This window comes from Electrophorus electricus, chromosome 17, assembly GCF_013358815.1.
Source record: "Electrophorus electricus isolate fEleEle1 chromosome 17, fEleEle1.pri, whole genome shotgun sequence".
NCBI classification, from domain to species: domain Eukaryota; kingdom Metazoa; phylum Chordata; class Actinopteri; order Gymnotiformes; family Gymnotidae; genus Electrophorus; species Electrophorus electricus.
The window spans coordinates 4,702,826-4,716,412 of record NC_049551.1 but is presented as its reverse complement, the minus strand read 5'-3'; the positions used below and the strand labels follow the sequence as shown (position 1 = coordinate 4,716,412).

At 46.2% G+C, this 13,587-nt stretch overlaps 1 protein-coding gene across 4 annotated transcripts in view; it reads right to left on the bottom strand.

The window, feature by feature from the left end:
* Nucleotides 1-98: 98 nt before the first annotated feature.
* tiam1a (TIAM Rac1 associated GEF 1a) overlaps nucleotides 99-13,587 on the bottom strand; it is a 51,901-nt gene continuing 38,412 nt past the window's right edge. For all 4 annotated transcript variants that reach the window (XM_035535651.1, XM_035535652.1, XM_035535654.1 and 1 more), the window contains 12 exons: nucleotides 12,314-12,529; nucleotides 11,838-11,906; nucleotides 11,408-11,533; nucleotides 11,191-11,299; nucleotides 10,059-10,238; nucleotides 7,828-7,946; nucleotides 6,188-6,296; nucleotides 5,661-5,719; nucleotides 3,792-3,888; nucleotides 3,038-3,125; nucleotides 2,626-2,798; nucleotides 99-2,197 (listed from right to left, as the gene is read on the bottom strand). In XM_035535651.1, the coding sequence (XP_035391544.1) occupies nucleotides 1,623-2,197; nucleotides 2,626-2,798; nucleotides 3,038-3,125; nucleotides 3,792-3,888; nucleotides 5,661-5,719; nucleotides 6,188-6,296; nucleotides 7,828-7,946; nucleotides 10,059-10,238; nucleotides 11,191-11,299; nucleotides 11,408-11,533; nucleotides 11,838-11,906; nucleotides 12,314-12,529 (1,920 nt within the window). In that variant the 3' untranslated portion in view covers nucleotides 99-1,622. The remainder of the gene's footprint in view (nucleotides 2,198-2,625; nucleotides 2,799-3,037; nucleotides 3,126-3,791; nucleotides 3,889-5,660; nucleotides 5,720-6,187; nucleotides 6,297-7,827; nucleotides 7,947-10,058; nucleotides 10,239-11,190; nucleotides 11,300-11,407; nucleotides 11,534-11,837; nucleotides 11,907-12,313; nucleotides 12,530-13,587) is intronic.

Here is a 13,587-nt window from a genome sequence, read left to right as displayed (position 1 = left end):
TGGTCAGTATTAAAACAGGTCTCTGTAATTATTGCATTAAACACATTTGCAATAGAGTAAAGAATATATTATTAAAATAATTCAGAATAAAGTGCCAATATAAATAAGGAATCTTTATTTTAGGAGAACAGTAATACACAAATTATGAACATATGATTTCAAAAATGCAAAGGGAACAAGTTGAGGAATATTTACATTATTTTACAGCACCTCTCTAAGACAAAAAGGTTTCAGAACTACAGTACAGTAGCCTAAGTGATTGCATTTCATATGCGGGTTTGTTCTCCATGTTAACATTAAAAATAGACTTTCTTTTTCTTACAGTAATACACAGTGTCCACCATGATCTACACAAACTATTGTATAAAATATCACAAAAGGTCCAAAATTAATCAAATACTCATATTTCACATACTGGTGATAAAACAGCCTCAAAAACACCGACTGCTACTTTATGAATGGCCAAGCGCAGTTTGTTAAGATATGACTGTACACCAGTCGGTGATGTCATACCATGCGGCGTGTTCAGGTCAACTATTTTGGTCAGTAGTTCACCACTAAGAGGGAACATGTGAAGGAGTTGCGTGCCTTGAACCAAAACTACTCACATTATTGCAGTGTGCATGGTTGAAGGTTCGGTGTCACAACGTCTCAGAACATCCTCGACAAATTCAAGTACAGCAGGATCAGTATTTATAATTCAATACACCCCTTCAGCGAATAGGGCTGGGTAATACTGGAATCTCAGGTAAACTGCAAAACCGATATGGAATAGGAAAAAAAGAGGAACTAAAATGCGCCTGGGACACAAAAAACGTAGACGTGGGGGATGTGACTTTTGAGGGAGCGTAATCCAAAAGCCCTGCTCACGTGCCCTCAACGAGGTCACCCGCACACCGCTAACACACGAGATAACACCCCTTTGTGTCACAACAGAACACAGAGCCCTTGAGTCAACTACAGTACAGGTGAACAGAAGTTAATATTCAAAAACAAACAAATCACAACAAAACAGCCAAAAAAAAAGCCTACTCACACTCATTGTATTTTAACAACAACAACAAAAAAAAGTTGCTTTGGCAACAGGTTTGATGACAGAAAGTGTAGCTGCCTATAGGTTACGTGTACACACTATTCAGCATGTTAGTGTGTGAGGGATCTACAGACAACACCACTACACAGTACGTCACTATGGAATCCAGGCTGGACGTCAGGTGTGCGGTGAGGTGCCATGTATGAGTCCAGTGAGATGTTTTCAGCAGCTTGGGATCATCCAGACTCCACACACCGATTAAGAAGTTAAGATCTTACTTGACCTATAGGATTGTCTAGAAGTAGCATATGCACAGTATGTCTGATGAAACCTGACGAGAGCGCTAGGGCTTGATCAAGGTGACGCGTATCTGCCATTCATACTTCCAGTCTCTCTCCATCAGTGTTATCTAGAGCTTATGGGCTTCTTGGCCGTGGTCTGGGCCCACTCGTACATGGCCAATAGATATTCCATGCAAAGGGAAACAAGCTAATGGCTAGAAAACTGGACTGTGTGTCTGGCATCGAGCCAAGCTGTCAGATGTGTTCCCTCTCCCACGGTTTCTCTCTCCTCCTCCCCTCAGAAGAGGTCACTGCTGCAGCCTGTTGAAGTCGTCGCGGCGAACCCAGATGATCTCACTCTCGGTGGCGGCACCCTCCACTGCGCATTGCTTGTGCAGGGGAGCCAGCCCCAGAGGGCCGTGCGGCTTACCGTCCAGCTTGCAGGACGGTCCGGATTCGGCAGCCCTCTTCCGGCTCGCGTCCTCCTCCTTGCAGCCCCCCGCCTCTCCCTCCTGTGCGTCCACGTCTTCCTCGCCTTCGGCGATGAGCGCCTCAAAGGACTCTTCCAGGCTGGGCTCGGCCGACGACCCCTTGACCGACTCGCAGTACTCGTCGTCGTCACTGAGGATGTCCGTCTCCTTGACCTCCACCTGCCTGTCGAAGAGGTGGAGGTCAAACTGCTCTTCCACCCAGCGGTCCGTGTCACCGCCGGCCTGCCGCGGCTCAGCTGGAGGTGAGGTTTGCTGCCCTAGGGGGGATTCCTGGCTGGACCTGTTGTCGAAGGAATCCTGGCCCGAGACGCTGTCAAAGACCACGTCCGTGTCGATAGTGAAGCGGTTCCGCACCAGCCTCCGTTGGCCAGGGTTTCGAGAGGGAGCTGAAGCTGAGAGAGAAAGAGAGAGAAATGTGACATTGAGATTGATGCACATGGTTCTCAGTTCCAACTCTGACATTTCTCATGGCTTGTTATGCAGCTGCTGAGTCGAAACAGACATGTTCCACCAAAGGAAGATATTTACATAAGACACAAACATAACTATTGTAAAAACACACATTTTTGTCAGTTTCTGCTTCTTCTTTTTTTTTTACACTGCTTTAAACCATCAACTATATGTTGTGGTAGCATTCCATGATTAGCAGATGAATACAAATGGTCCAAAATGACTTGGAAGAAAATCTTGCAGGTCCACCGACACATGATATCTCCTCTATGCTCTAAAGTTTCCTCTTCAAAGACACAGGATTTCGTTCTGAAGCAAAGCGGAAACAATGCGACTGGCAGCGAGCCGGACAGCAGCGTGCTCTTGCTACCTGCTCTGTTCATAGTGGGCTGTGCTCCCTTCAGCGCCCTCAGTCGCTTTCCTCCAAAGGGGATGTACTGCCGGCTGGGCGGCACACTCTCCGTCTTCATCAGCAGCCGACGCTGCTTGTCTCGGAGGACAGAGTGCACGCTCTTCAGGAAGTCCTTCTTACTGTCAGGGGAGCTGTGGCAGGACACAAAAGTCTTGAGCGTTTGCATATTTTCTGCACGGGAAACCGGCCGCCAGTATTACTGTGACAGAAGACATGCTAATGACTATTACTATAATTCTATATAACTAAACACACATATGCATAAACAAACGCATACTACATGCATTAAAGTTGACTTTTGTAAATGTAGCTTTTAACTTTGCCAAACCCTCAGTAAGCAGCAGACATGCCTGTTCAATGGAGGACCCACCTGCAGCAGAGATGGAATTTTCTTTCAGGTCTTCCTTCAGACTCTGAACGCACGTGCACAATCTCGCATACTGCTGTTCCTTCTGAGTCTGGAGAAACACAAGTACGCACAAGACGTTTACCAATTAGGGCCCGTAAAACATTTACTAGACAGGTCACAGGAGGTCTCTTCTTAAGTAGAGCTGGAATCAGATAAGGACACAAGTTGCAGGGTCTCCAAAGAGACTGAGTGTGTTTGAAGAACATCAAAGGCTCTCTTTAAGGTCAGGGGAAAGGTCACTGAATTTAAGGTCACTGGATTGCAGGGTTAAGAGGCAGAACATCAACCCCGATGTAGGGTAAAAACTGCCATGGCCGCAGGTCACAGGTAAAACGTGCACATAACTCAGCCATGAGTTGCGACATCCAGACCCTGCAAAGTGTCCCAAGGTCCTGGTGGTCTCCACCATCAGGGGTGAAGGACTGAATAAAAATGTGATTTAATAATGCAACACAGTGGCTTATGTGTATGGCACCCACTGTGCACAGGATTTGAGGATCTCCACAAAAACCCATGCTGGCCTATTGAATGGCAGACTTGCATGCATGCTGCATGTCAAGCCCAAATTGTAAACATTAGAATTTGTTTCACATTCAGAGTCTTTCTTTAACATTGAAGGGTCAAATTAGTTTCTGACAAATGGTCTAAACTTTGCTATCTCTGGACAGGACTTGAGGTAACTGTCAGGATCAGAGAGACTGATGGGGAGACTCACTGGTGGGAGTCCGCACTTGGAGAGCATCTGCAGAGATCATGTGCCGAAACCGAAATGGGTCTCTCTCTTCAGTAACAGAGACTCTGTGAGAAGCCCCCTGCAGAGCAAAAGGGTGGGAGAGAGGGAAGAGAGAGAGAGAGAGGGTGGGAGAGAGGGAAGAGAGAGAGAGAGAGGGAAGAGAGAGGGAAAGAGAGAGAGAGAGAGGGTGGGAGAGAGGGAAGAGAGAGAGGGAAGAGAGAGAGAGAGAGAGGGTGGGAGAGAGGGAAGAGAGAGAGAGAGAGAGAGAGAGAGAGGGTGGGAGAGAGGGAAGAGAGAGAGAGGGAAGAGAGAGAGAGAGGGTGGGAGAGAGGGAAGAGAGAGAGAGAGAGGGTGGGAGAGAGGGAAGAGAGAGAGAGGGAAGAGAGAGAGAGAGGGTGGGAGAGAGGGAAGAGAGAGAGGGAAGAGAGAGAGAGGGTGGGAGAGAGGGAAGAGAGAGAGAGGGTGGGAGAGAGGGAAGAGAGAGAGAGGGAAGAGAGAGAGAGGGTGGGAGAGAGGGAAGAGAGAGAGAGAGAGAGGGTGGGAGAGAGGGTGAGCGAGAGAGAAGAGAGAGAGGGGCGAGAGAGAGGGTGGGAGAGAGGGAAGAGAGAGAGAGGGAAGAGAGAGAGGGAAGAGAGAGAGAGAGGGTGGGAGAGAGGGAAGAGAGAGAGAGGGTGGGAGAGAGGGAAGAGAGAGAGAGGGTGGGAGAGAGGGAAGAGAGAGAGAGAGAGGGTGGGAGAGAGGGAAGAGAGAGAGAGAGGGTGGGAGAGAGGGAAGAGAGAGAGAGGGTGGGAGAGAGGGGAGAGAGAGGGTGGGAGAGAGGGTGGGAGAGAGGGAAGAGAGAGAGAGAGGGTGGGAGAGAGGGAAGAGAGAGAGAGAGAGGGTGGGAGAGAGGGGAGAGAGAGGGTGGGAGAGAGGGAAGAGAGAGAGAGGGAAGAGAGAGAGAGAGGGTGGGAGAGAGGGTGAGCGAGAGAGAAGAGAGAGAGAGAGGGAAGAGAGAGAGTGAGCGAGAGAGAGGGAAGAGAGAGAGAGAGGGAAGAGAGAGAGAGCGAGAGAGGGTGGGAGAGAGGGAAGAGAGAGAGAGAGGGAAGAGAGAGAGAGAGGGAAGAGAGAGAGAGAGAGGGTGGGAGAGAGGGAAGAGAGAGAGAGGGTGGGAGAGAGGGAAGAGAGAGAGAGAGGGTGGGAGAGAGGGAAGAGAGAGAGAGAGAGGGTGGGAGAGAGGGTGAGCGAGAGAGAAGAGAGAGAGAGAGGGAAGAGAGAGTAAGCGAGAGAGAGGGTGGGAGAGAGGGAAGAGAGAGAGAGAGGGAAGAGAGAGAGAGAGAGGGAAGAGAGAGAGGGAAGAGAGAGAGAGAGAGGGAAGAGAGAGAGAGGGAAGAGAGAGAGGGAAGAGAGAGAGAGGGAAGAGAGAGAGAGAGGGTGGGAGAGAGGGAAGAGAGAGAGAGAGGGTGGGAGAGAGGGTGAGCGAGAGGCAAAGGACTGTAATCATTAATGAAACACTGAGATGGCAAACAGTATGCAATGTAGCACATCACAAGAAGACATCAGCTGTAAAACCCAATCAGGAATCACTGCTTTGAGCTGGAATGGTCTCGGTCTCAATGAGACATTAGAACGACCACAGTTTACCCACAGACCGCAGTGAACGCCTCCTGCTGTCTGCTAGGGAGCACGGCGCTGTCCTGAGGCGACCAGGTCAGTTCTGACTGCTCCTAACTGGAGGGGTAAACTCTGCTCCATGTAAACAGCAGAGTGCAGAGAGGGCTGGCTCTCAAAAAAAAGCCCGCTAAAAGCCTCTCGCTCAACACTCGTCCTCTTGCTGCTCAGTGGAGGAGAAACGGGAGGAAAAGCACTCACGAGTTTCTTCTTCAGCTTGGAGCAATCTTTGTACACGAAGACAACGGCTGTCCTGAACACTGGAGGGAAGAGATGCAGAAAGAAAGGCATAAGACTCAAGGAAGAGAAAAGTCATGTCTGTTTTAAAAAAAAAAAATAAAAAAAAAAAAGACTTCTTCAGTACAGATAATTGACCATTTACAGCCTGGGGCTGTGTGTGTGCTTTTGCGTCCTTTTAGTTTAACATTTACAGAAGAAAATCAGTAACCCACATGCATGGTCAAATTATCCTTCCACATCTTCTGGCTACTTTTCAATGTTTCCTCATCTGCTGAAAGCCTGGGAAGGCTAATGACTGCAGTATAAATAGCCACAATGGCACTAGGCAGTGTGAGGCTGCGGGGCGTGAACATACTGGCTTTATGTACAGAGCCAGGGGCGTGCAGAGTACAGGAGAGGATGTAATTCTGGAACACACACACAAACGTGCGCATGCACACACTCACTCACTCTCACTCACTCTCACTCTCTCTCTCTCTTTCTCTCACCAAAGGCAGCGAGCTCGGGGTCTTTTTTCCCCTTCACCAGGGATGAGGAGGGGTTGATCCAGGCCACAGTGGTGTGCAGTAACAGGTCACCCATGGACAGATCAGCCACCTGGAGCAGAAGGGAGACAGGGGCAGCAGTTCATTTACCTACCGGCTTCAGCTCGAACCCCTGCACGTGTGAGGGCACAACCGTAACAGCAAGATTCATGTGCAAAATAATAGCAGTGTGTTTAAAACAACTGAGAAAAAGCTCAATCCTCATACTAGCATTTATTTCCAAATACACAAAGGCACTGGAAGCACTACACATTCAATTCCGAATGAAATATAAATTTTTAAACTGAAAATGAAGAAAAAAGAATAATGTTTAAAAAAATAGCAGTGTCTTAATTTTCATTTACAAACTCGAATATTTACAGTATAAACTGAAAGTTGTTTACAGATTTAGCTTTTCTGTTGATCACTGAACTAATATTTTAGTTGTATAACCTTTCTGATAACTGCTTTACATCTGTGTGGCATGGAGTCAACCAAACATCTGACACCTGCGAACAGATATTCCAGCCCAAGATGATTGGACTACATTCCACAGTTCTTCTGCATTCTTGGGTTTTGCATCAAAAACAACATTTTTGATGTCACTCCACAAATTCTCAATCAGATTGAGGTCTGGAGATTGGGCTGGCCACTGCACAATATCAATCTAGTGGTAGCTCAGTGGTTAAGGTACTTGGACTTGTAATTGGAAGGATGCTGGTTCAAGCCCTGCCACTGTTGGGCCCCTGAGCAAGGGCCTTAACCCTCAAGTTGTACTCAGTCGTCTCACAAACTGTCTGTGGCCTTTAGACCCAATAAGAACAATCTTGCTTTCATCTGTCCATAGAATGTTGCGGCACTTCTCTTTAGGCCAGTCAATGTCTTCTTTGGCAAACTGTAACCTTTTCAACACGTCTTTTTTTCAGCAATGGTACTTTACGAGGGTTTCTTACAAATAGTTTGGCTTCACGTGGGCATCTTCTGATTGTTGCAGTACTCACAGGTAACTGAAGATCATCTTTGATGTCCCTGGAGTTGATCATTGGATGCTTCTTTGCCATTCTTGTTATTCTATGAGCTACGTGGATGGTATTTTTTTTTTCCTACCATGTGTTTCGGGTTTTGTTTGCCATTTTAAAGCATTTGAGATCATTTTAGCTGAGCATCCAATTATTTTCTGCACTTCTTTATAGGTTTTTCCCTCTCCAATCAACTTCTTGATCAAAGTTCTTTCTCCTTCGGTACAATGTCTGGAATGTTGACTGTTTCTTCATAGAATGAATTGAACTCCACACTGATATTAATTTAAACACTCCCCTTTCATTAAATGAGTCAATTACACCCAATTAGCAGCGGGCATGTCATGACTGTTCATTCTGTTGGTTGCCCATTACTCGGCTACACCTAGTCATGAATTTTCTTCCCATGTTGTATTATCTTTTCTGCCAAAATCAGTAATTAGTGATGTTAGACTGCTATTATTTTGCACATAACTGTATCTAATGGTTTGGGGTGGAGGGTTGATACAGAAAACAAAATGAAAGTTCCGCTAGCTTCTAATTTTACATCTAAGCTTACTAAACTGGTGAGGAGAGCCATCTTGCCTCTTTCTTGTCTGAGCTCTGTTCACTGATGAGCTGGTCAAACACTGCACCGTACTCCTCGTGGATCTTCTGCATCTCGTTAATGTGACTGGCCACTTTATTCATGGCCTTCATGGCAACTGCACAGGGATGGAAGACAAACACAATAATAATAGCTGGTCTGGATCATGAGAATTCACCATCACACAGATTCAGAATCCAGGAGACTGCACTAACAAACAGTGACAAACAGTAAGAGGCAACATAAAGATACAAGATAAGACGTCCATGCCTGTGTTACTTCACTATAATCATGTTACAATGTATAAATGTTACAATGTACATAAGTCCCCAAGTTCATAAAAGGACTATACAGTGAAATACAGAGATGTACGAAGTTACAGTATAAACCCAAAAGTGACTTGACAAATGCCCAGCCAAGTTTGCCGCACAGAAAACTGAGATATCAGCTGTCCTACAGACTTTGACATTTTTCCTTGATTCCAATTTCAATATCTGTTCAGAGTCTGCATTTGTGGTCAATTCATTGACAGAGTATTTACCTATTTGGCAAATGTGAGGCTTTACTACTGCTGATGGTCAACCCCTAGCTCAATGTCATCTTAGACAAGCTCTATGGTCAGCTACTAAGACTAGTAAGCATAGCATTGCTTTGTTAAGGGTGAAGGCACATTAGAAAAAAAATTGACTGAGGTTGATCAAGTGATTGATGAGCTAGCTAAGACAGCTGTGGCTAAATGTAAACTATTTTCTAATTATTTAAAATCAGAATCAATTGCAGCAATACAGAACAGAGAGCCAGTAGACCTTATAGGTGCCCAACACTGATCCACTGCAATGTGAGGCAGTTAGAGGAAACTAAATAGTGAAGTTCTTTTGGAAGGCCACCTTTCAGAACATAATACGCAACTCATTGTATATGAGACCATGTAACTGTAAAAACGATGATGCTACACTGTGGATCCCAGTGGGATTGCAGAATGTTTTATAACATATCCATAATCAAGGGGGACACATTGGTGTGACAAGAGACAAAAATATGTTTTGGTGGCCCAACATTGATAAAAACAAACAATTACTGTGTAAATTGCCTAAAATATGCCGAAATGTACCCATCAAAGGTTAAGTGGAATGGCCTGTATACAAGAAGGACTAAAGGAGGAAGAGGAAACTATACAAGATATTCATGCAATTACTTCAACTTTGTCTGCTATTTCTCAGAACATTAGTGGAACTTTCAGACACGTGCAAAAAGAGCTATACTGTGCAGAGGTTGCCACAATAAAGTTATCAAGAGATCTCCTGCATTCTGCAGGATGTGAAAGGTTCCAGAAACACTCTTCACTGAAGAAGAGGTCATGAAATGGTTTAGACCTTTTTAAAAACCTCCTCATGAGATCTAAAGGCTTTTATGAACAAATTGGATAAATGGATTTCCCATTGATTATACTTATATTTTATAAATGGCTAGGATCTCTTCTCCTTCTCTCCCAGCTGGATTTTATAGACCACTAGACTATGGCTCTTTAATGGAGGGAATCCATTTACCCTTCACTACTTATGGGGGAGAACAATCAAAAACCACCACCAATACAGATCCTGAGATGGTGAAATGAAACTGTGATCAACAACACTGAGCTGGTAATAGCTTTGAGTGGTTTGGTTGTTTTATGAGACAAATGTACGCAACACTTTTAACTGTTTTAATGCCAGTCTCCCAGAGAGAGCAGGTGTTTGAGAGTGGTCAAGGATGATATTATAGGAATATTGCAGGAGAATGTTTGAAAGGAAAGGAAAGACCTTAGTGAGTTTATCATCCAGTTGTGGTCTGGAGAATGGAGAGGACTGAATACTGCTGTGACAGGATTCCTTTTGGTTTCCGCTGGGAATGTGATGCAAATGGGTGATGCAACCTATAAAGTTCACTTGACACACAATGACTAACAAGGTAGTTGCACAAGGGAGTAAGGCACGTGTTACCACTACTTTTAAATATTTCTCCATCCACATCAATGGTAGTCAGAAAGTTTGTCCCACTAATGCCTTTCTGCATTACGCCAAACTCAACCTGACCTGCAGGAAACCTCCATTTTCCCTATGTTAATCTGAGCCAAACTGTTCATGCTAATCCAGAGGACACTAATACGAGAACATGATTCAGATCTTTGAGGCCCATACATGTGTGTGCTGAACAACCAGAAGCCCCCGTGTGACCCTGAACGTTGTCTCACCATTGAGATGGTAGTGCTCCTCACTGTCTGGGTCCGTCAGGCAGTAGAGCTCTTTCAGCAGGAGCGGGTACTTCAGCACTCGCTGGATGGGCTTGATCAGATACGACTCCAGCGTGGAGGAGTGCTGCTGCCGTGGGTTCCTCTCAGCCAGGAACGCCTTGAACTCGCTGTCACTCTTTGCTGAGAGGGAGAGAGGAAGAAAGAGGGAGAGAGGTGGAATAAGAGAGGAGAAGAGAGGGAGAGAGGAGGAGAAGAGAGGGGGTGATAAGAGAAAAAACTGGAACTGTTGGAAACGTGGTGTGCAAAAGGACCCAACGCTGCCTACCACTCTGCCAAATGTATTTCAGGAATGGAACCTTAAAGTGTATTTGAATCCTTGAAATGTTTCCATCATACTGATGGTATCAGTGAGCTATATGCACGAAACAGTACGTTAAAAGATACAATTACACTACATTAGAGACACTAAAATATCTTTAACAAGCATATTTTAAGATTTTATTTTCAAGAAATAAAAATCTGTCAGTCCCTTGAAGTCTCACCCGATGCTTCAACAGTACACGCACGGGTGCTCGGAGCTGCGCATTAAATGGTTACCCTTCCATTCTCAGCTAAACCTCCACTCCTGAGCCCAGGAGAGTGACACATGCCTGGCTGAACAATGGACACCTTCCTGTACCCCTCTCACCAGCGTACGCCTTCCCTGACCCTCACACGCTGACCCTGAAAGAGCCACGCCAGGAGCGGAGAGCCCTGTGAAAGGGCGTGGGCACAGGGAGAGGCCGAGATGCTCGGGAACTCTCCCTGGAACAGGAGCTCTGAGATTTTAGGCAGTATGAATGTGTGTTTTTGCTCAAAGAAGCTTGTTAGAAAACTGCATCTCTCCCGTAGCACAGATTTTTAAGAGAAGGACAAGTGCATACTGCCTTTTGTGGGATTTTGTCCTAATCCTTGTAAAATTTACAAGAGTTTAGGGTTTAAAATGTTCACAGAACAAAAAAAATGGAGAGAATTATGTTTTCAAATAATGTGCAGACAACCTCACATGAATTATCTCAGTGAGGTTTGGAGGTTACTGTCTTGTTGCCTTATACTGTTTAGGAGACACTGTAGAGTCACGAGGTGGCTTTACCTTTGGTAAGAACCTTGGGAACTTTTGTATGGCTGGCACAGAATGCACTGTAAATTTTGAAGCGGTCCGCGTAGTACAGAAAGGAGCCGCCAAGTGAGAACAGCACTTTCTGTGGAATAGAGCAACGGGCAGGGAATTCACCATGATGACAGATGTAAAGGAAAACAAAAGGAAGCTGATCCGATGAACAGTCCAAAAACTCCACTGGTAACGGCACCTTGAACTGATCCACCCTCTCGAGCTTGTCTAAATCTGGAACCAGCCTGGTTCCATCTTCCAGGGTCTTGAGAAACTCCACTTGGAACTCCAGCATCTCTGGTAAGTTCCCGAAGAGAACGTCCAGCTGCAAACGCACACAGACATCATCAGCATCTGCTGCATGACCTTTACTCCACCAACCCACATTTTTGTCCATGGTATTGAAGTTTTCAAATTCACCAAACCTCATCTGTGTCACGATCACCCTAACAAGCACTCTCATTGTTTTTTCCTGTGGTTTAATACTGTTACTTCACACCTGTACACTTCCAGCCTTGCTACATGTTATTAACACATGCAGGGGGTCATGCCTTTCCTTGCTAGCATGACAGAGTGTCGGATCAAGCACGCTCGGCGGAATGTGATGGCGTGATAAGTTTAGCACCCACCTCGTCCTGCGTGAGGAAGTGTTCCTTCTGCAGGGGAGTCAGGTATCTCTCGATCAGACAATTTAAGTCCTACCGAAAGAGATAGGGTGAGGGTGTGGAAGAATGAGGGAAAAGGAAAAGGAAAACAAACAGAGAGAGACAGCAAGAGTGAAAGAGAGAGAGCTTCTGGAATAAGCAGGTATTTGAAAGGTGACAGCATGTTATTAGAAGTAAGCGGGACTGGGTAGTAGTTTTGCCTGTACTGCTGATAGACTCCAGCTAGCCATTAAACAGGGCAATTAAAGGAGAAGCAGTAAACCAGTCTAGATAGCATTTAGGCTTAAAAACAATGAGTCTGTCCATCCACTCCAGCCAGAATGCCTGCACCATGCGTAGCGTTTGGCATATTGGTGCGAGTGCCCTAAACTCATCTGTGAGGAGCTGCTGAGGCTGTAGTAATGAGGACCACTAGTGGCTGGACCCGGCGGGGGCCTGACCTTAACGTAGGTGCGTTCCGTGTCCACCAGCTCGCTGATGACCTTGCGGAGCTTGTCGGCGTCCGAGAGCTGGCGCTGGGCTGTGGGCGCCGACGTTGGAGAGACGGGGCTTGGTACACAGGATGACGAGGAGGAGGAAGAGGAGGAGGAAGGCAGAACCTCGGCGGGATTCATGTCATGGAGGCTGCGGCAGAACGCTGTCACCTGGTCAGTGCTCTGGAGTGCGAGATAGAGAGAGAAAGAGAGAGAAACACATCACGATAGCCTGCGTGCTGTCCGTTACCTCAAATGGTAAATAAACAAGTAGGTGAAGCTTAAATGAAGTGGGAGGGAGCTGAGTGGCAGACAGAGACCCACGCACAGGAGGAAGCGGCACACAGGAACAGATCTGCACAGCTCCTCCCATAGCCCCTCCTCCTGGCTGTGAGACACTCCCCACGTGGAGAGCGCCATCAGCGAGCACCATTAAAGACTGCAAAGACCTGGGGCTGATTTGGGAACAGCAGGTGTGTTTTAAACTTTTAACCTCAGGGCTGTGTTGAACCCAGATCAGTTCCATCACGGTTAGACGCGCGATTCTTAAGAGAATGATATTATATTTACTGATGGAAAGTGAGAGTGAGAATTGTGGACTAGCAGGCTTGACCAGCTATAGTTTACTCACACACACGCACACGCACACAGAGAAAGAGAGAGAGACAGACAGACACACTTAACAGGCAAAATTTCAGTAACTAATCTTGGTCTGGAACATGAAGTACAAATCCAAACACATCAACAATAATATGCAAGCTTGACATCCAGGACCATAAGTGATGCCAAACTATTTAGAAGAGTCACACATCAGACAAAAGAAAAGCGGTCAGAATGGTGCGACTACTGAGGAGTCACCCTTTCTGTTACAGACGAAGAATGAAGTGGGACAGCATCCCACACCCTGTGCAGCGGTCGGTAGGTGGATTACATTTGGTCTCTACAGCATTTTAGTGTTGTTGTGATTAGATTTTCCCAACACACACACACACACACACACACACACACACACACACACACACACACACACGCGCGCGCGCGCGCGCACACCCCTACCTACCTCACCAGCTGAACTGTAAAGATAAGGCAAGCTGAGCTCCAGGCAAACTGAAAATATGTTTAAAAAATAGTTGCGCTTTGTGCAAATTGTGTGCTCCAATATTCAAAGTGTCCTAATCTAGAAGTCCATTTCTGAGGTGTAGGTAGGCACTCCCCCATATGCTTCATTCCTGCTCCAGCCC